Here is a 21,437-nt window from a genome sequence, read left to right as displayed (position 1 = left end):
GTGTGCATCCGTGCGTGTGCATCCGTGCGTGTGCGCGCACACGGGCGCCCGCTCGCGCGTGCGTGCTCGTCCGCGACACCCTCCGCGGCCAAGCGCGCGCGCCCGCAGCCCCGCCCCGTGGCCCGGGGGTGGGCGTAGCCCCGCGCCCCTCGGCCCCGCCCCGCTGCGCGCTGGCGTCGGGAGGGGCGGGGCGTGCGCGCTCCCGGCAAGGCCGGTACTTCCGGGTTTCCCGGCCGGAGGCGCGGAGCCGGTGAGCGGGGGGCGGGGGGGGGGGGGGGTGGCAGAGAGGGGGTGCGGGGCGATGGGGGTGCAGATGGGGGGTGCAGGGTGATGGGGGGTCCGGAGTGGTGCAAGCAAGGGGGGTGTGCGTGTCCCCCCCACACCCCCCCCCCCCCCGCTGCAGACCCTTCCCCACGCAGGCTCTGCCCGCACCACCCCCAGCCGGGGCCCGATCCCTCCCCACCCACCCGGGTCCCCCCCCACAGCCACGAGCCCCCCCCCACCCCACCCCACCGGGGGCGCCTGACCCCGAGGCCCACCCACGCCAGGCCCCCCACGTGTGGGCAGCGCTGCCCGGCAGCCTTGACCCCGCGCTGAGCCGCTCCATGCCCCCCCCACACGTGGGTCAGATGCTGCTTTCCACAGTGTCCCGGGGGGGTGGCTGGTCCTCGACCCGCTCCCTCCGGCACTGACACCCCAAAGATCTCAGCCTGGTTCCTGCCCTCACGCCGGGCCCAGAGGCTTCACTTTTAGAGCTTTCTCTGGTTTCTTGTGCGTTACGTTCTCTACAAATTATATTTTCTCACTTAAAACAAGCAGCCATGAACGAGCTCTGGGTAGTTCTTGTGTCCAGCAGAAAATGTGGAGTGTAAAGAGCCGGTTTCTTGTCGCCTTACTTCCAGTGACCCCCCAGTTCTCCCCCTGTCAAGGGATGCGAGCTGCCTGCCGTGTCCGATGGCCACCAAATCAATTGGGAAACTCCAGCGCTGGGAATCCGGAGCGACACAAAATTTGGGAGTATAAATACAGGAACACCTTGCTGCAACGCGCTGGGGGTTTCACAACCCGCTTCGCCCTTGCGCGGTGGCTCTGCCAGCTGTGACACCGGGGAAAATCAACCCCCAGCTTTACCTGCAGCTCCACCAAATTGTAGTCTGGTAGAGGAGTAGGCAACAGCCTAAAAGAAATTCTCATTTTTTTTGTGTTTGAGAAACGCAATCTTGCCGTCAAGGGCAGTGCTGGGAGCTCAGCTGCTGGTTTTCCTCCCCCGGCTGCTCCTGGGCGTCCCGCTCGGTGCGCGGGGGTAGAAGTTGGAGGGGTTCAGCAGCGGCGGCTCTTCTCCATCCTCCACCAGGTTTGTCAGCTGCAAGGAGGACGTTTCCGCGGGGAGGAGGGTGGCGTGTTGGTCCCCGTCCCTTACGCGATGCCTGTGTCCCTGCAGTGGGAATCGCGGCCGGGCTGGGTGCAGGGAAGGAGCTGAAGTTGCACCACGATTGTCCTGCTGTGAGCTGGGGCTGGGCTCTAACCCTGCCCTAACCCTCGCTCAGTTATTTCCGAGAGGTTTTATCCTCCCAACAAACCAATCCGCTCGCCGTGCCAGCTGGCTTTCCTGCTCCTGTGCTGCTTCTGCTTGGGGTCAGCTTGCACATCAAGCGTGGCTGGGTCCGGGTGGACGGCAGAAGCTGTGTAGGAGGAGAGGGCTGTCCCAACACCAGCCCTGGGACCCACCGTCCCATCAAAGCCCTCATTTCCCCGGGACGGAGGGTGACTGGCACAGCACTCGTGCTTGGAAAATGACTGGCTCCGCGTCCAGGCCTTGAGTCACCGGTTCACGCCGTCGTCGTGGGCTGTTGTTTTCCATTTGCAAAGCACGAGCGGTGACCTGCTGTTTATTTATAACTCGGAGAGCGTCGCTTGTTGGGAGACCAAAGAGCCGAGCTCTGGGACGGGGTCTCTGCCTCTCCTGGCACAAGGCTTGGTTTGAACAAGCCGTTCCTAAAGAATTTGGCTGTTTTGCAGCAGTTTGGTAAATAAACAGCTCTGCTCTCGCACCACCGGCGACTCTCTTCCTCGGTAGGTTTAACCGCACCGGCTTGCTGGCTGATTTATTTCTCACTTGTTTTATTTTCTTTGTTTTACTCAAGCTGTTGTGCTCTGCTTGCGTAGCCTCCGGGGTGGTGACTGCTGGGAAACAATGTGGGTTTTTTTTCTGCTATAGATGTGCTTGGCTCTGTGTTTGCACATCCATCCCATCTCTTATCCTTTCAAGATCACAAGGAACAGCCGTGGCTTTCCAGGATTTGCCTGGAAGTGCTCTGGAGCCCTCTGGTTCCTTCTAGAGCCGGCCAGTCCGGCGCCGGGGCTGCTGGCCCGATTTCCCCATGTTTCACCACAGACTTGTGTCAGGTGAAATCCACCTCAGAGCTGGTTCATTGCACTCGTTATTCAGGAAAATGCTGTCCCAACAGAAGCGGTGCCGTGTGGATTCATGATGCTGGAACAAACTGGTTGGACTGGTCGCGGTGGGAGTGGAGAGTCCCGTGATGGAGGTGGCGGGTGTCCTCCTCGGCGTCTTGCCTCCTGCAGACGCTGGGAAAGGTGATGCCGACAAAGGAGCGTGTGTGTTGGGGGAATACCACTCGCTCAGTAAAATCTGGATGAGGTCTTTGCAAAAACACCGCTGCAGTGCCCTCCTCTGCGAGCACCCAGGGACGCCGGGGTGGCCGGCGCCGAGAGCACAGACGGCGGGTGCAGTTCTGGAGCTGAAACACCTGCACTGCTTCTCTGGGCATGAGAAATGCCCACAGCTTCCTCCTCGCACCCTTGGCTCTCCCACCCCCAGCTCTTGCACCCTGAATGTGTCTTGGGTGGGATGTGTCGCTCGTTTGCGGGGTGTATGGAGAAGGTGGTAGGGAAAGGTTCAGGGGCTGCCCGGCCCCGAGGAGCCTCAACCTCCCATGCGGAGGACAGAGATGGAGGTGGCTCTCTGTGGTCCTCATCAACTGCTGCTGGCCCTTAGGTGTCCCCTTGCTCCCCCTAAAAAACCCCAGCAGCACCTCAAGCCTCTGAGCCAGAGGTTAATGTTCCTGTAATCACTGTGCTCCCCCATTTCTGTGTTGCAACCCAAAGAGAGGAAATCTTATGACAAGTCATGGCGAAAACAGTTTCCTTTTCTATGAAATTGTTTGTGAACTCTGGAAACACTGAGGATTGATCCAGAGTTTGTCCCCAAAGGGCTTTTGACCCGCTGCTCTGGGCAGGACTGGCTGATGCGGTACGTGCATGGGGTGCTCTGGATTCGGACTGCTCTGGGTTTAGGCTGCTCCAGATTTGGGCTGCTCTGGATCTGGACCACTGCTGCCTTTGGGACTGGCCATGACCATGTAGGAGCTGGTCTGCAAACCGTGTTTCTGCACTGGTTTGATGGCTCACGGTGCAGAGAGAGGGGCAGGTCGAGGCCATCAGGTCAGCTTGGGGAAAGCCCTGGGGTCTTTGTGTTGCCTTGAAAATAAAATCTGAAGTATTGATGCAATACCAAGACGGTTGTCTGCTGTGGGCATACCCAAACCACACAGTCAGCTGCTGGGCTCTCCTCCATTTGGATGGCGAGGGCTTCCAACTCAAGGGAATAAATTTCTTCTCCAATTTATCACATCCTTAGAAAGGTTTACAGCAGTAGCTGGTGCTGGAGCAGCTCTCAGACCCTTCTCAGTGCCAGGACACGCTGTGTTTGAGCAGGGATGCAGCCGTGCGACAGGCGTCTCGCTGACAGCCGCATGCTTTGCTCACAGAGCCTCCAGGCACAGCTGGTTTTCAGCAGACGGCTCTGAAGAACAGGACAGGAGGCCAGAAGTCAGAAGTCAAAGGTCCCTTGTCTGCAAACACCCTGCAGTTGCAGATGACCCCAGCGAGGCTGCTTGGCTCTGGTTTTCCCGGGGTTTCCCGTAGCGGTAGAACATTGATTTTTCTCCCTCTCCTACCAAATTCAGCTGCAGCAGAGCAGCCCTGCCATCTGCACCCCCAGGAGCAGGGACATTCTGGGGTTCATCTGCCTCTGAACGGAGCAACTGGAAACCTGATGGAGAAGCTGCTTTATTCCTTCCCATCTTCCCAGACAGCTCTGTGCCATCGGGGCGAGTGCCCGGGCACCTCCCAGAGGGTCTGTCCCAGCTGGGTTTGGCAGCAGCGTCGCTCCTCCAGCACGTACCGGCGAGATGAGCTGCCGTCACCTCTGCCCAGGGTCTGCTGGGGGGTGACACCCCTCTGTCTGGGCCACCTTAATGCTGTTCACATGGTGTTTAAGTGTCATCGTTCAAGCTCACTCTTGCTAAATGCCTGTCTTGATGCCCTCACTGGCGCCTGGGCACTGCAGGTGGTGTAGAACCAGAAGGGAAGCAATCCCTGGCCCTGCGTGCATCGCTGCTGGTTTGACCGGCCCGGCGTCCCACTCAGGTTTAGGGCTGCCTGCAGGCAACTTGCAAGGGTTAATTACCCCTTCTTGCAAGGGTTAATTACTCCCTCTCGGTCTCTTGGCCGTGCTCTGTTTTGCCTGAAACTCTCCTGGTCCCTGGGGAGCGTGGTGTGTTTCGATACGGTCGTATGTCAGTCCCAGCTTGAGTCCCGCGGCGGTCTGGCCGTGAGCGCTTGCACAATGCCTCAGTGCATGATCCGTGCCTCCTGCCTGACACCGGGTGCCCTTTGCGTGGCAGGTGAGTTAGATGTAAACCCAGTGGGTGCTCAGACATGCTCCTCCTCCCTGTCCCAAAGGTGACATGTGAAGGCAGCGCCCGGCGCAGGGAGCGGCAGCAGCTGAGATGCATTCGAGCCACGCCGATGACCCCAAGGAAGCCATACAGGTGAGCAAGACCCCCTGAACCTCCCCACGTAGCTCCAGTTACCCCCCAGTGCAACGCCAGTCACCAGTGAGAACATGGTAGGACCTGTCCGTGCTGCCAGCTGGGGTTGGGATGGTTTATATGGTAAAGGGCAGCTCAGGCTTTCCAGCAGAGAGGGTCCCTGATGGTTTGTCTGGTGCAGGGAGGTTAAAGCAAATACGTGGACTGTGAGTTAAATTGCATCAGACTCTACTCTGGGCTTTGCCCCTCGTGGCAAGACCCAGCGTGGGGCAGGGGAGGGTCCTCAGCCCTGATACCTGGGTGGAGGAGCACCGCCGCTCTGTATATTTGGGGTTTCTTCACCCAGCTTTGGGAGTCTAAACACGTTTAATGAGCAAAGTTCAAACCTGGCAGTTCAAACCGGGTGTTTAATTCATCCTACAGCAAAATTAATTCATGCATGACAGATAAAATCATTTGCACTCTTTAATCCTGTTAGCCCACGGTTGCTGCTTGCAGGCGGGTTGCTTATGCTAGCAGATCTGCAGGGCAGCTGGAAAGTGGCTCCTGCTGCAAGAGGCATCCCCTGATACGGGCAGGGAGAAGGTGCCTGTTCCCCCGGCTGTTGTCCTTGAACTACAGCTGCTGGAAATCTTATTTAGATGCTGAAAAAAAACACCCTGGGCTGGAAATTCAATACGGGTTTGTGCAGCCAACCCAGGCTCAAGTCAAAATCTGCCCTGCCCCAGTCGCAGTGGCTGGTGCCATTCAGTGTTCGCCCTGAATGCTGCGTGATTGATGCCGAAACATGAATTGTTTGATGAGGTCCCGGCTGAATTTGCAGTGTTTGCCAAATGCCTGCTGGGAAGTACAACTTTCGTTTTAAATAACGTTGATTGAGACATCCGGGCTCAGCTGTGTTAGGAGAAAAAAAAAAAAAAAAATTCTCTTCACCAGTGTAAAATTGTTAAATTCACTGAACTTGCTTATTTTCAACTGGTGTGAGAACAAGGGAAGGAAAGCTGCTGGAAGGTAAAATTCCCATGTTCCAGCCTCAAAGCCCCCCACGTCTCTCTGAAGGCAGCAGCTAAATCCCAGCCATCCTTCCAAACCCATCTTTTTGGGGGGGGAGGGGGGCATCCCCAGCAGTGCCTGTGGGTTAATGAACACAGAGGAGCTGCTTGAGAGTGAGAGCTATAGCTTTGATTTCTGCTGGCGGGACTTGTTAGCGCGTCACATGCTGCTTGGGCTGATCTGCACGAGTTCAAATGGTTTCACAGCCCTTGTTACGGGTTATCTCCTTCAAGTTCCTCGTTTCTCACCCATGCTTATTTAATCCTTTTGTTTCCTCCAAGCAAACGCCTGCAAAGAACCCGTTTCTTTTTCTCCCCATTCTCTTAAGCAATTTGGTGTCTACAGAGGAAGTACCACATGCTCTGAATAGAGCCCCAGCAACCTAGTGGGCTCCAAAACACCAGCCAAAATTGCATAAATTACTCATTTTTTTAAAAAAAGCCAAATGAACCGTGATGCCACGAGTCCCCAGATTGACTGGTTGAGCTCTGGTGCTCCCTAACAGCCGCTGCCAAGCACATGGATGAAGCAGGAGTCGCATGGTGCTTTGCTCTGGATGAACCTTGCAGGTTTTGAGCCGTTTTATATGAAAGCTTTCCTAGTACTTATTCTTTTACAATCCAAGCATGTACCTTCTGTCCTGCAGCTGATCAAGAAGCAACTGGTGAACGCCATCAAGGCGTTGCAGAAGCAGTACGTGACTTCGGATGCCGTTGTAACCAGCGACGATGGGAACGCGAACACCCTCTGCAGCGCCCTGGAAGCTGTCTTTGTGCACGGGCTGAAGGCGAAGCATATAAAAGCAGAGAGTGGGGGGAAAGGGAAGAAATCAGGGGGTCGGGGACCCCTTCCCCAGCCAGTTTTCTGGGGTCTGCTGAAGAGCATCACCCATCGGTGAGTGCCCGTCCCTGCCAAAAGATGTTTGCACGCTCAGGCTTATCCCCTCTCTTTGGCGCAAAAGCCACAAAATTCGGGGAGAGGCAAGTAGGAGGATGGCTCAACAGAAACATAAGTCTCTACCCTGTGCTGTGTGCTCAGTCCCTTCAGTTGGGGGGAGAGGTGCTCTCACAGGGTGGCTTGGGGGGCTGGAGATGCATGTAGGAGAGCAGAGCCCCCGCGATGTAGGGCTGGGCACCCAGCACAGCCCCTCGCAGCGTGGGCGGGGGGTAGAGTGCCATTTAGGCATGAGCCGATGGCCCCAAACAGTTGAGGAATGAAATGCTGCTGCCAGCTCAGGGCACGCCCCTTTCTTATTTATTTTTGGGTGCCGGGGCTGTACATGGGGACTCCATGTCCCCAGTGGGACTCTGGTGACCGCACCGGGATACAGGAGTGGCGGGTTATGGGATGCACAGCACAGGGGTCTGGTCTCTCTTCTAACCTGGACCTGCTGGGAACCCTTGGTCTCCATTTCCCCATGTCCCAACCAGCCTTTGAGGAGGTTTCACCTGGGTAACTATCGTTATTTGCTGGGGTTTTTCTGAGCCACTCCCTGAGCAGAGTCCTCCCACACTAAATAACAGCCCACGCGCAAATAGTTTTGAAGGCCTCATCTAACTCCATCACCAACTCTTAAATTATGAACGAGCAGATGAAAATAACACTTTCGCATGCTATGGGGGATATTTTTGTGCCCTTTGAAGGTTTTTCCTTTTTTCTTGAGAGACACGTTTAAAAAAAACTTACAAAACTTTTGCCCTGTTTTTTGTAGCATCTGCAGTGCCGACGTAAACTGGGGCCAGGGAGGATTGGGGAGGGTGGTGTCGCTGTTGGATTCTGGGGGAGAATGACTGAAGTCAGGAGGCTGAGAGTGTTTGAGAAACTCAACTTGACCTGGTGATTTTTTGGGCTGCTGCAGCAATTTTTGCCATGTTTTGGCTAATTTGAAATTTGAAGCTAGGATTTAGACACACGGTTGTCACCGAGGAATATCCAGCCAGAGCAAGCCTCACCAGTGTGCAGGGACAGCAGGAATTTCCCCTTCTGCATCCTTGGTCCAGGGTGAGTGATGTGTGGTAGGTGCCCTCAGCCAGAGAGAGGAGGAGCACCCAGAGGCACCCGAGGGATACACGGGGTTGTTACCAAAATATTTAGCTTTGGGGCATTTAGGAACTCTTTTTTTTCTCCACGGGGAACCATGTTTTCCATGAAGGAAAGCTTTTCCACAGCCTTTTTTTGTCCCAACTCCTAAACTCCGCAGAGCACATTGGGCAGTTCCTGTTGAAGGATCTGCACCCTGTGATGGACCGAAAACAGAGCCATTCAGGGCCTTTTCTGCTCTTTCTCTCCCTTTCCCCAGAAATATTGTCTCGGAGCTGGAACAACTCATCTTTATCAACACGGACGTTGGCCGCTGCCGAGCCTGGCTGAGGCTGGCTTTGAACGATGGCCTCGTGGAGTGTTACCTGAAGCTGCTGCTGCGGGAGAGGTCCCGGCTGCCCGAATACTACCAGGCAACCGCTCTGCTCTTGGATGCCGAAGAGTGTGAGTTTCTCCTTAGCTACTTGCAGGGCTTATCGTCCTTAACCTTCGAGCTGTCCTATAAATCGGCGGTTTTGAATGAGTGGACTGTCACCCCTCTGTCCCTGTCCGGTCTGTGTCCTGTTTCGGAGCTGCTGGAGCCCCTCACATCCTCAACATCAGAACCCCACAGAAAAGCATCGCTGGGCTCAATCTCCCAATCATCAGGGTCAGACGAGATCGAGATTCAACCCTCTGTCCTCCCCATCAGCAAAGCCAGCAGCAAAATCAAGCTCACGTCGTCCTCGTTGAGCCTTAACACCACGAGCTCGTCCCAGCTCTCCTCCAGCCTGGGCTCCGACAGCATCCCCGCTCCCTGCGCCCGCAGTCCCGAGCGGAGCGAGGAGCCGCTCTCCTGCGACTCCGACCTGGGGACGGCCACCGCCGAGGACCTGGACAGGTCGCTGCAAGAGTGAGTCTTTTCACAGACCTCCTCTTCAGATGGATTTTTAACCCTCTCCCAGGCTGTCATTTATTTTCTCTCTATAGGCAGGAAGGCTTTCTCCTATGTTTCTCCTTAACAATCTATTTTTTAGCTCCTGGGAAGAGCCTGAAGGGTAAAAAAAAAATGCTCAGCATGGCTTGCTGGGACCCTGCTGCCATGGCAAATGAGCTTCTGGCCACTAAAGTATGTGTCTGTCCTCTTTACCGAGGCAGAAACGTCAGAAAAATGCTGCTCCCTGGTTTCAGGAGTGTCACATCTCCCTGGCATGCGCTGGGGGATGCTCCGGGGCTTTCTGCGGGGGGAAAGAAATGAGTTTGCTCACAGGAAAGGGTTATAATTTGCAGCTTTGACAGATGATTTAGAGGAGGGAGGTTGTTAGTTTGTCATCCTCATGATTTATTTCTGCCAAACACCCAGCACAAAGATTTCCAGCAGGTTATATAAGGTCTGAGTAAGCAGTAAATATTTTCCCTGCCACTTTTAAAACCTGGCTCAGAAGGAGCCTGGCTTCAGGGTGCTGGTTGGCAAAGCCACCTTCTTCCCAGTAAGGGTCTTCAAGAGGGTTTAGTGCTGCAGTCTGTTCTTCCCCATTGATAACGGCATCGTTACCTACTTCTAAGATTTTGCATCTTACGATGATCCTGGAAGAACCTGCCATGATTGGATTAAACTCGTGATGAAAAGATGTCGTTTCGAATTTTAATCTTGGGCTGGTTTAATTCAACCTAGCTGTTGGCAGAGCAGGGGCATGGGAACAGTGTCTTGCCTGGCCGGGCTCCACTAAGAATTGCTCATTAATGGTTATGCAAACGTTTGAAGTTTGGCACGCTGTCCATGGCTCGTTACGTGTCTGGGAGCTGTGCGTGGGGCTGGGGCCGTGGGGAGCACCCGGTGCTCCCCTTCCACTGGGAGATGTCCATCAGAAGGAAATTAAACCCCATTCACGTGCGTAGTTCAGATATTCATCCTTTGCAGGCAGGGTCCTTGCCCTCCGTGGGGTTGACTGCTGCTCCGTTGGGCACAAATCACACATTTTTCTGTTAGCACGATCGGTGCCGTGGGGTTTTTTGCAGCTGTACCGTGCTGCCAGCGCGCAGGAGACGAGCAGTGATGCTGAGCACTTTTTTGGGGTGGCTATAATTTGCAATTACCGGGGTGTTTATAGGTTCTGGTTAACGTAGCTGCCTTCAAACTGGTCACTTTTCTGTTTCAAGGGTGTTATCCGAGTTCAGCAAAGCCAAGCCAAGCCTAGAAGCCCCGGAGGGACGGCTGGTCCCCAGCGCGCTGGGCTGCTCCCCCCGGCAGCCCGCCTGCCCCCCGGCCCCGTCCCACGGAGCTCGGCACCAGCCCCCCCCTGACACGGACAGGCCGGGCTCTGCTGGGCCCAGCGCCGCGGTGACGGCCGGCGATGGGGACGGAGGTGCAGCGCCGCGGGCCGGCGGCACGGCCGGCGTGTCGGCCGCGCGGTGTGGCGGTCCGAGCAGAGGAGAGACGGGCAGAAGCGACACGGTGGGCGGCCGCGAGGCGAGCCAGGCAGCCCCCAGCCCCACGGCAGAATACCTCCTTTCTCCGCTGCTGGGTTGCCCGGTAGGTGTCACGGGTGGCCGGTAGCTCCCTTCCTGTCGATCTCCTTGGTTTTATTCTTCCTGTCCAGCAGATCGGATGGAAAATGAAAATAAAACTGGTGACCGCTTCTGAGTAGGCACCGGTTTCTCCAACTGTCTTCCGTTCTGCTTCCACTCTCCTGGCAGCAAGTTGGTTGTAAGTGACGCTCCCCACTCCACGAGCACTTCCCTGGACCCCGGGGAGCTGTGTCCGTGCAGCCGCCCTGGGAGAAACTGGGTCAAAGTCGATATTCCCTCGTAAAATAGGCGCTAAAGCTTTTGAAACCCAGCCTTTCTGCCAGTCACCCCTCGCCAAGAGCGGCTGCCACAGGAATTTTTTGGTTTTGTTAATACCTGGAGAGTGATGAGCTCTCACGCAAATCAGGCCATAGGCTGTGTGCAAGCTGATAAAACAGCCTGAGAGTCGAGTTTCTCTTGGGGACTTTTCTTTGTCTGTGGTCCACGCAAGAGGAGGGAAAAGAGTTGGCTGGATGAGAAACAAATTACAGTTTTCCAGTGGAAAAATATTCTCGCAGCACATCTGTTCTCAGAGCAGGATGGCATTCCCTGGTGCTTAGGCTAGCTTGAGCAGCGGCGGATTTCCCCTGCTGCCGCCAAGGAGTTGATCCACATGCTTTTGCTTTTAGGAAACTCTTTGAACAGCCCTGTCCTCTGTCTAATTTGTTACTGACTTTTCCATCCTGGTTCCCATTGTTTCCATCCTGGTTCCCATCATTTCCATCCTGGTGAGGTTAGGATATGCTTCATACCCCACTCCAAACGTTTTCTCTTTTTGGTCTCTGCTCCTTTTGGCTCCCTCCCAGTTATCCCATTTCCGCTGCTTCCTCATGGTGTTGGGCCAGTTTGACCTAATCTATGTATAACATACGGTGTCAACAGGAAATTCCCCCCTGCTTTCGCATGACTCACACAGCAACCTGCATTCCTGGTCCCAGAGTAAGCCAAGCCTGCCTGTGCGTTGGGAGCTGCACCGCAAGCCACCCGTGATCTTCGCTGCAGGATGGTGACAGCTCTTCTGCTGTCATTTAATTTGTTATTCCGAATAAAAGGCTCTTGGAAAGCAGGGTGGGGTAGTTGAGAGGTCATCCTGGTGGGATGCGGTCCTGGCAGGGATGCTCTGAGTCTCAGGAAGCTGCTCCGTTTTGCCAGGGCACTGAGCTGGGTCATGTTTTGCTCCTCGTGTTTGTTTGGAGACCTTGTCCCAGAACCTCACACTGTTCTTTTTAGCCAGAAAAACTCCCAGAGAAGTTAACAGCCATGTTTTCTTTTAGCTTAACAAGTTTTCTTCTGCTTGTGGGTCTCATCCACTCCTGATGTATGGAAACAGAGGTTTCCTCTGTCTGCCTTCTCTGCCTTGCTTTTTCCCTGTACCGATCAGGCCTGGTGTTTGTAGCATCTGCTTGTAAGCCGTAGATCTCTATTTCATCCTAGACATCTTCTCTGTACCTCGCCCCATCTCTGTTCTTCCTGGAACAAGGATGGTACCACTGCTCCAGGTGACCTCGTACCCTTCCACGGCAGGGCTGGTTTATCACCCTCTATCAGAAATTCTTCCTGGACCAAATATCTTGTATGTGGCAAGAGCAGGGACTGTGCTCTCCCTCTGAGCCCCACGATGATTTTAGGGGGAGAGAACCCATCAGTTTTGGTCTTTATAATCCCACCAGTATATAATCCCAGCATTTATCAGCTGCTGACCCAGTCCCATGGAACATTCCCTGATGGGAGGGAGCAGGGGAGCCGTCTGTGGGGGAATGGCCAGCGTGGGATTCGGTCTGCGTGGGAGCAGCCCCCAGTGGAGGGGGTCACTGCGGGCGGGCGTGTTTGAAGGGCACCGGAGTTCTCAAAGATTTTGATAATTTTCTTTTTTTTTTTTTTTTGATCAGAAAAGAAAGAGCTGGATCTCAGAAGATGATTTCTACAGACCTTCTCCGGGAGGCAGCGACGAAAGCACAGCCGACACCAATGGCTTTGGGCCGGAGGGGGCTGGCGAGGGGCTGGCCCCAGGGCTCATCAGTGCTCTTGACTTGGAAAGGCTGTCAGTGCCGTCCTCGGAGAGCGGGAAGCCCAAAATGTCACCCGAACGGGAACAAAAGGGCTTCAGCGTTGTGCATCGCAGGCAGATGGGTACGCGCCGCCCTCCCCGCTCCTGCTTTTGTCAGGGGCCTACACTGGGCAGTGCTCAGGGGCTGGGGTGTGTTTCGGGTGCTGGGCTGTTTGGGAAGCAGCCGTTTGCCGCTGCTGAGCTGCTGGCAGCACTAAAAGCAGCACTAAAAGCTCCAGAAGCTCCCCGTGGCGTTGCTGAGCCCACCGTGGCTCTGGTGGGAAGCTTTTCAGGAGGAGAGGAGGTGCTCTGCGTGCCTCTGTCCCCATGTCTCTGTCCCCCCGAGGGACATTTTCCTTTATGCCATCCCACTCATCCTCAGAACCCAAATGCAGGCAGACAGATGATGGAGACCAAGGTCCTGTAAACTCCTGCCCCATCCCACCACCCGCCAGGACTGGCTCTCCAAGCTGTGGTGCCTCGGGTTGCTCACTGCGAGCAGCCCCTTGGCGTCCCCCTTTTTTTTTGGTTAAACTGAGACATCTGCTTTTTCCCCAGGTCTTTCCAACCCTTTCCGAGGGCTCCTGAAGCTGGGCAGCCTGGAGCGGAGAGGAGCCATGGGGATATGGAAGGAGTTTTCCTGCGAGCTGTCGCCGCTGGAGCTCCGGCTCTTCCTGGACCACGAGGACCGCATCTGCGTGGAGAGCTATTCCCTGCTGCGGTGCGAGTCGCTGGCACTGACGCACTCAGACGGCCGTTTCGAGCTGGTTTTCCTGGGGAAAAAACTCTACCTACGAGCTCCTTCTCGAGATGAGGCCGAGGACTGGTTGGACAGGATCCGCGAGGCGCTGCAGAAGTGCCGGCCTCAGCTGGAGGAGGAGGAGTGGGAGACGCTGGAGTATCCAGAAGACGGTGGCGAAGGCCAGCCCAACCAGAGCGACTCCGCTGCTCTTCTCCAGTACAGCGACGTGCCTGGGAACAGCTTCGACTGGACTCCAGCTTATGAACCGGAGCTCGATGCAATAAAAGAGGCTGTTCTGTATGTGGACGTAGACAAAACCTGGGTCCCTTTTATTTTTTCCCTGTCTCTAGAAACTTTAAAGTGCTTCAAGGTCAGGAGCAATGACAAAATTTTAAGCAACAGTTACGGTATAGAGACCATCCAGGACATCCTTCCAGACACAAGCCTTGGGGGACCTGCGTTCTTCAAGGTGATCACCTCCAAAGCTGTCCTGAAGCTGCAGGCGGAGAACGCGGAAGAAGCGGCCTCGTGGAGGGAGCTGGTCCGAGGGGTGCTCACGTCCTACCTGGAGAGCGCGGAGGAGGCGCTGACACTGGGGGGCGGCTTGGACGGGCACTCCCAGGTCATCCTGAAGAACATCGTGAAGGAAAACGGCTTCTTGTTGCAATACCTGGTGGCCATCCCCATGGAGAAGGGCCTGGACTCACAGAGCTTCATCTGTGCAGGTATACATTGGCTCGTCCAAAAACCCAGAACCGTCTTGGAGGATGATGTTGCGCTCATTCAGGTTAACGAGGTGACATCAAATTAGAGACGCCCTGAGTCACGCCAACCCATTGGAGGGCAGCTGCTGGTTTCCCCATCCAAACCCCCGGTAGCACCAAAGCCCCTCAGTGGGGCTTCATGTCCCCAGTGGGTGGCACCTTTGGTGGTCTCTGTGCACAGGGTGAGTCCCGCCACGCTGAATCCCCAGCCCAGCCCAGCGCGGGTCCAACGGGGCTGCTGCTGGCCCCTGTTTAAGATGCTTACAGCATAGACAGTGGTGGGTCTTGGCTTGAAGGCAATATTAGATGGACCGAGAGTCCCAGGACTTTCTTCCCGGGCATTTTGTGACCTCAACCTGCAGGGAAAGTACAATCAAAAGCAAATGCTGTTTTTCCGGTAACGCAGCACAGGAGTGAACATTGCAATGGGTGTGACAAGCTGATTTTGCAAAACATTCATTTAACCTTTCACTAATGCCTCTCGGCACGCGGGGCGATGCTGGTTTAATAGGATAACACTTGCTGACCTCCACAGGAGGTATAATTTTCTCTTTACCTTGGTAAGTTAATTAAACTTCAGATTTCTCTCCTGCTTAAATTGTATTTCTTGTACCCTCCAGCAGGTTGGTTGTTTTTTTTTTTTTAATTTTAATCTCTCTTCTTTATATATATATATATTTTCCATTCTATTTGGTCTCTACCTTCCAGGCTCTGTCCTGCATCTTCCACCTACCAACAGATGGAAGCAACAAGCCGAAAAGACAAATTCCCAGTTTTTATGTGTAGGTTTTCTTAGGAGGCTGCCTGCCCCTCTCACCTCCCTCCCAGCCCGACACCAGAGCCTGACACAGGAGTGGTTTCTTTACATGTCAGGGTGTAACAAGCGATAAAAGCTTCTCTTTTTTATCAGTTCGAAGAGCAACACCTGACCTCCATGAATTGGTTTTTATGGGATGTGCTCCAGCGACCCCAAAGCGTGAGGGGTGGGGGTGGTCCAGCATTCCCTGAGCATGGCAGAGGTTCACTTTCACGTGATCAGTTATTTTAGAGAACAGACCCCATTAAAAATAGCATGAAGGGTTTTCCTGCCCTCCTGACCCCAAATGAGATGCCCTCATTTTTCAAGTCGCTATAAAAACCCTGCAGATTTCCCCCAAGACACAAGCTGGGTTCTTCCTGGGTTACCCACCACTATAACAAAGGCTTTTTTTTGGCTTAATCCATCCCAACCTCATCCCTTGCAGATGAGGATCCTTTGCAGACGTGGTTTTGGTACCCTGTAGCAGCAGCAGGAAAGAGAAGGGCTGAGTGAAGACAAAATGGGGCAAAGTTACTGGTGGAGGTGACGGGGCAGGCAGGTGGGATTTAGGTTCTTCCCTAAACCACTGGGGTGTTTCCAGAATTCACTTTTCCTACAAGAAAACTGAAACAATTGAACCACTTGACGGATTAAAGTGGGTTCAGGCATAGTCCAGACTCCTCTGGGCCGTCGTGGTCTTAAATCACGGCTCCTTGCCTGCAGGGAGGGGCTGGGGCCCTCTCACGGAACATCCCACAAGCACTTTAACTGATCTCCAGCCCTTCCAAAGACTTTCTTTCCCCATTCCCCTGCCCAAAAGTTTCTTCCCCCTCCCTGGCAGTGATGGGAACAGGCTGTTGGGGCAACGCGGGTCCCCTCTCATCGCCTCCTTCCTGCAGGCTGCTCCAGGCAGATCGGCTTCTCCTTTGCCAAGCCCAAGCTCTGCGCCTTCTCCGGTCTGTACTACTGCGACAGCTGCCACCGGGACGAGGAGACGGTGATTCCCTCGCGCCTCATCCACAACTGGGATCTGACAAAACGAGGGGTGAGTCTGGGCTCAGTCAGCGCAGGGGGCAGGGAAATGCTCCCGCGTCTGCCTACCCTTCCTGAAGGTCCATCTGAACATTTCCACCAGCAGCAGAGGTGGAGACGTCCACCCCACACCTCCCGCCGAGCCTCCCGGGCTGCTCTCTGGTGCATGCCCACCTCTGGCCTCTCTCTGCCCCAGGTGTGCCGGCAGGCTTTGAAGTTCCTCACCCAGATCCGTAACCAGCCGCTGATCGACCTGAAGCTGGTCAACGAGAGCCTCTACGACCACGTGGAGCGGATGGGACGGATCCACCGGAGCAGGGAACAGCTGAAGCTGCTGGGAGATTATCTCATCATGTGCCGCAGCGGGGCCCTGAAGGAGCTGAGCAAGCGGTGAGGTCCCTCCCTGGGCCATGCTGCCCCTGCGTCCCCCTCTTTGCACCCCAGTGCTCCCCTGGTCCTCCTCATCGCTCGCCGTTGGAGCGGGGAGCGATGCTGCCAAGGCATGGGCTGGTTTTCAGCTCCATGTCTGCCGTGAGGACTTCTCCCATCTGTTGGCTGGTTGAGATGTGACTCAGGAAACGCTTTCCTGATAGAGGAGCTTCTGGCTGGACAGGAAACACCTGGGAAAACAGAGGAGATATTTATTTTCTTTTTCCCCCCTTTGAAATGCTCTCACATGATTTCCACTGGCAGGAGTTGGGACGTGTGGCACAATGCAAAATCCAAGTTTACAGTGGTTTTCTTCAAGAGTCTGCATCATCCAGGCTCCCCCTTGCTCCAGAGCCACTGGAGATACGGTGGAAATCATCTACCATCTTCCTCTCTGTGCTTCTTTGCAGGCTTGATCACAGGCACTACCTCTTGGAGTGTCCCCACAAATACAGTGTCGCTGATCTGAGGCAGGTGAGAGCTTTGTGTGGTCACAGGGGTTTTGCTGATGAAAACATCCCGGTTTCTACTGAGCATGGCACTTCACTTGTAGAAGGTTTCAAACCGCTTTGTCTTCCTTTTATCTTGCTCTCATCCATCACATGCACTCTGCAAGCTTGCACATCAGCTTAAAGGCAAATAATTGTCTTGTCTTTAATTTGACAAAATAATTGACACAAGTCTGTATCCTCCGAGAACTACAGGGATCACACCAGATGAGTTGTTTCACCTCTATTTTAGCCGGCATTGCTGCTGATGTGTCTCCGTACAAACTTGTATCTATTGCAAATAATGTTGGAGGGGATGGGTTGGTGGATTTTGCATCAACTCCGAAGCCAGGAGCCCCGTCCTGGCAGACGGTGGGTGCTGCTGTCTGCTCTCTGGGGTGCTATTGCGACCCAGGCGCGTGTGCTTTGGATTGTTTTGGGAGGGCAGCCTTGACTTCACGTAGCGGCTCAAAGAACGGGTGTAATGAGGATTTTGCACAGTGCAAACCCGATGGGAGCCTGGGCCCTGCGCCTGCCTGACCTCTCTCTGCCCTGCAGATAGCTGACGGCGTCTTCGAGACCTTCCTGCAGTCTCTGCTCCAGTTTGCCTCCCATCACGTCTACAACTGCGACCTGTGCACCCAGCGCGGCTTCATCTGCCAGATCTGCAACAGCAGTGACATCATTTTTCCCTTCGAGTTTGACACTACCACCAGGTGAGAGGCGTCTCCGTCACGGGCCGCTGCTGCGAGGCCACCTGAGCTCACGGCCTGGCTTTTCCCAGGAGCCTGGACTGTCCCCTGGGTCCCTCTCGGGGGCTGCCCGCTTTCTAGGCAGGTAACCCTGGGGTGGCCTGGAAATAGCTCTGAGCTGGGTGCGCATCCTCGTGGCACCCGTGTCCTCGTGGCACCCTTCGGCCCTAAGATGATCCGTACCAAAGCTGGGCTGTTTGGGGCAGAAGGACCATCCTCACAGAGCTGAGGTGTCACCAAGCGAGGTGGCTTTGCAGATTGAACGTGCCTGCAAAAGCCTCGCTGGGTGCTGGGTCCCAGGGCAGCAGAGGAGGCCAGGAGGAGGAGGAGGAGGAGGAGGAGGAGGAGGATGAAGGTGCTGCGTGCCCCTGCCACACTCAGCTGGCCACCACATCTCACAGTCAGATTCAGTCTGGCCCCTTCCAGGGGTTGCAGGAAGGAAGGAAAAGCAGCAGCGGGACTGTTCATACACCCTTCTACAACCAAGGAGGGGAGGAAGGACAAACGGACGCAGATTTGGAGATAAGCGGTGGGCGGCCCTGGGGACCTGCAGAGGAGAAGCCGGGGATGTTCCCAGCAGGACAGGAGACACTGGATTTCATCTGTTTTTTGCTCCTGCCTGTGGAGCTCTGTCGTTTGCAGGCAGGGCCCTTGCCTGCAGTGGGGTCAACTGCTGGAGGGGTTCAGCAGCTGAGCAGCCTCTGACAGCGGAGGGGTGTGTTAGAAGGGGGGGGGGGGGGGCGCTTATCCCCACCATCAGGGTTTTCTAAAGAAATCAGCATCACACCCTTCCAGCCCAGGAGCCTGGTCCAGCAGAGGTGGAGAGAGATCCACATCTCGATGGTTTTTTGGTAACGAATATCATCCTGGCAGGGAGGTTGAACAGGCTGCTGGTCTGCGTGGTCTGGCTTTGCCTGGCAGTCTCTAAAAGCGAGCAGCAACATCCAGAAGCTGCAACAAAATGCCAACAAGACCACGATCCTTGGGTACCCTGTTTACGTGGTTGCAAATATTCCCAGGGCAGCTGAGGAGGGTTGCTCGCTCTCCCTCCTTGCCGCAGGGACAGCATTGTGCTTGTTATCAAGGACATCCCCAAGGGACTGATTTTCCCTCGAAAAAGAGCACACGGGCTCTGGAAAGAGCAGGCCTGTGGGGCTGAGCTCTGCTGGCAGCCAGCTGGAGGTCTCATGTCCTGTAAAGCCGGGCTCTGAAGTTTGGTTTGTTGGGGGTTTTTTTTTGTTTTGTTTTGTTTTTTTTTTTTCCTGGCGGAGGAGGTTGTGCAGCAGGAAAGCAGCTCAACCAACATCCTCGCCAAGCTAAACCCGGCTTCCTGCCCCTCTGCCCGCCCCGCGGGACAGCCTGCTGCCGGGGGCACGCCGTCACTGGCTGCAGGATGCGTCTGAAACACCTCCTGACAATAACCTAACCATGCACCCCGCCGGGCGCCGGCCCTTCTCCTCCTCCCAGCAGCGGTGGCCCCTTCCTGCAGCCCTTGCTCTGGCAGGTGGAGGCAGGAGGTGCCGCTTTTCGGCCGCTGCTCGCTCAGAAACCACGCAGGGTGAGAACCAGCCCCTGGCTTTGCAAATCCCCCCCCCCCGCGCTCGGGAGAGCGAGCCACCACCTCTGCTAAACCAGAGAAACCACGTGAAAATATATTCTGCTGGGAAAATGCACGGTGCCAGGCAGCACCCCCCGTCCCGCCTGTCTGCGCACGAGCCTTTTCCGTATCCTGAGTCACTGGGGGGGTTGCAGCCGCCTGTCAGGAGCAGGATTTGACCCAGGCTGCGATACGTGATGGGGCCTTGCTTGGCCTTTCTCCCCTCCCCTCTCCACTCGCCCTTCGGGGGATTAAGGCGTTCGGTGGTATTCACACATCAGTCGTGCACCAGGTATTTGCGCTTGAGGGCAATTTGAAAAATAATCTAGCTGACCCGCTTGGCATGTGGATGGGCTGCATTTTGCTGCTACCGGCGAGGCGGGGGATTGCGACCAGGGAGAATTGAGTTCAGCCTTCGCAGCACGGGGTTTTCTTCTGTTGAGCCGGGAGCAGCAGTGAACGCCCGTGGCAGATCGGGGTGTCTCCTCCCTCCGCCCCGCACCCCGTATCGTCTCTGGCTGTTTACATTCCTGCTGCGGCGCTGAGCCAGAGCAGGGAGGTCCTGGGCGGGCGCTGGCAAGACCTCCCCGGAGCCAGCGGGCTCAGAGGCAACGCCATCCCCAGCTGCTTGTCCCCTTCCCCGCGGCTCCCGTGGCCCCACGCCGCGGCCCTGCCACGTGCGGGCCCCCGCGGTCAGGGCTGGGGGGGCTCCTGGCTGCGCCCCAGCCCCCGCAAGCAGAGAGGGTCCGTGCGTCCCCCAGCCGGGCTCCCGTCACCCTGCGCCCGCCACGGGGTTTGGTTGGTGTCTCAGCCTTGAGACTTTGCTCTCGCGCTGCCACCGCTCCCAAAGCAAGGTGCAAACCTCACTCAGCATCTCCCTCTTTCATCTGCGGAAAGGCGGCAGCGCGCTGGCAGCCGCCCGCAGTGCTGTTTCCGGGTGAGCTGCCGCTTTTGCTCTGAGCTTGCTCGAGGTGGGTCTTTTGCTCGAGTAGTTGCTGCCCCTGCTAGCAAGGTTCGCCTTGAGCTAGAGGTGGCTCTCGCAGCGGGCAGGGCTCTTTGCTCAGCAAGTGCTTGGAGGAGACAGAGACCAAGGAAGTGTCCCTAAATCTGGTTTGGTGGCGAGAGAAGTTCAGTCTTTGTTCTGATGTAACCAACAGGTTGTTTTGTTTTGTTGTTTGTTTGTTTGTTTGTTTTGTTGTTTTTTTTTTTTTTTTGTTTTGTTCTTTTGGTTTTTTTCCCCTTTGGTTTCTCCCAGGTGCAGCGAATGCAAAACCGTCTTCCACCGGGACTGCCAAGCCGGCGCCAAGTCGTGCCCCCGCTGCGAGCGCCGGCGGAGGTACCAGCGAAAGCTGGAGGTGGAGGCCAGCGGGGAGCCAAGCCTTTAGCAGCCGGGGACTGACCTTGACACTGCCCTTGGCTTCTCATCCCGCCGGACCAGCGCCGAGGGGAAGGGGCCAGCGGGGGGGCGGGGGGACAGGGAAGAGACACCCCCCCATCCCGCCCGGGAGCTGATCCTGCGCCCAGCCCTTCCCCGGGGACGGGGAGCTGGCGGTGCTCGGTGATGTGGCACGGGTGCTCCTGCCCCACGGAGGGACCCTCTGCCCACCCAGGGCTGAGCAAGGGGGGCTGGAAAGGTCCGTCCCCCCATTCCCACTAACCCGGGGATGCTCCCAGTCACCCTCCTGGTGCCAACCTGGTACATCCCCTCCCCATGGAAACCCAGTGGCTTTCCAGGGTGTAAATCAGGATTTCCAATTAAGGGTGTGGATAACTGACATTGATTAAAGCTCTAGTTTTTTAGGATGTTCGATACTGAAAAAACAGTATTTTTTTACGTGGGGGTTTTGCACAATCTGGCCTGCTCCGGGGAGGTGACAGCAGCCGCGTGGGGAGGGGGTGAGGGGACACTTGTGCCTTTAGGGACCTGCGCACCCCGGGGGGCCCGCGGGGGCCGGCCGAGCATCTCCCGCTCAGAGAGCCCACCCATCACCGTGGCCTCTGGGAAGAGCGGGGAGAGAAGAGCCGGGCTGCTCCTCCCCGCCTGCTGCTTTTAGTCCTTGGAAGAAATTTTATTTTCCTTTCACCCTTCCCCATGCAAAAATAAAGTTTATTTAACGACAAGCGAAGCTGTCTTCAGGGTTTGCTTCTTTGCACCGGGTGCCAAATCGCAGGTCCAAGGGAGGAGCGTTGGGGACAGGGATGGTGCCCGTCCTCCGTCTTCCCAGCCTGTCCTCTGGGGTCTTGCAGCGCGGTTGGGGGACCCTTCCCCATTTTCCCTGCCCTTTTTCCTC

The 21,437-nt window shown here is 55.9% G+C and overlaps 1 protein-coding gene across 10 annotated transcripts; it reads left to right on the top strand.

Annotated features, from left to right (window-relative positions):
* Window positions 1-167: 167 nt before the first annotated feature.
* PLEKHM1 (pleckstrin homology and RUN domain containing M1) lies at window positions 168-21,272 on the top strand. 10 transcript variants are annotated; one of them, XM_042787264.1, is made up of 12 exons: window positions 168-250; window positions 903-4,856; window positions 6,556-6,803; window positions 8,209-8,841; window positions 10,089-10,461; window positions 12,386-12,626; window positions 13,102-14,010; window positions 15,748-15,893; window positions 16,077-16,270; window positions 16,720-16,783; window positions 17,356-17,513; window positions 20,402-21,272. In XM_042787264.1, the coding sequence occupies exons 2-12, from the start codon at window positions 4,815-4,817 to the stop codon at window positions 20,529-20,531; spliced, it is 3,138 nt and encodes a 1,045-aa protein (XP_042643198.1). In that variant the 5' UTR covers window positions 168-250; window positions 903-4,814; the 3' UTR covers window positions 20,532-21,272. The 10 variants fall into 10 exon arrangements, with proteins under 10 accessions (XP_042643198.1, XP_042643207.1, XP_042643203.1 ...); XM_042787273.1 differs by having other exon boundaries at window positions 173-250; window positions 4,768-4,856; XM_042787269.1 differs by having other exon boundaries at window positions 185-250; window positions 1,211-4,856.
* Window positions 21,273-21,437: the final 165 nt, after the last annotated feature.

The sequence above is a fragment of the Tyto alba genome, unplaced genomic scaffold, assembly GCF_018691265.1.
Source record: "Tyto alba isolate M040663 unplaced genomic scaffold, T.alba_DEE_v4.0 Super-Scaffold_12, whole genome shotgun sequence".
In the NCBI taxonomy this organism is placed as follows: Eukaryota; Metazoa; Chordata; class Aves; order Strigiformes; family Tytonidae; genus Tyto; species Tyto alba.
The sequence above is the reverse complement of the archived record's forward strand: the minus strand, read 5'-3'. Positions and strand labels throughout refer to the sequence as shown.

Bases quoted from the DNA above. Each gene is read 5' to 3' on its own strand.
- PLEKHM1 (XM_042787264.1), top strand. From the start codon at position 4,815: ATGCATTCGAGCCACGCCGATGACCCCAAGGAAGCCATACAG. The intron at 6,804-8,208 runs GTGAGTGCCCGT...CCCTTTCCCCAG, and splicing joins CTGAAGAGCATCACCCATCG to AAATATTGTCTCGGAGCTGG. The intron at 16,271-16,719 runs GTGAGGTCCCTC...GCTTCTTTGCAG, and splicing joins CTGAAGGAGCTGAGCAAGCG to GCTTGATCACAGGCACTACC.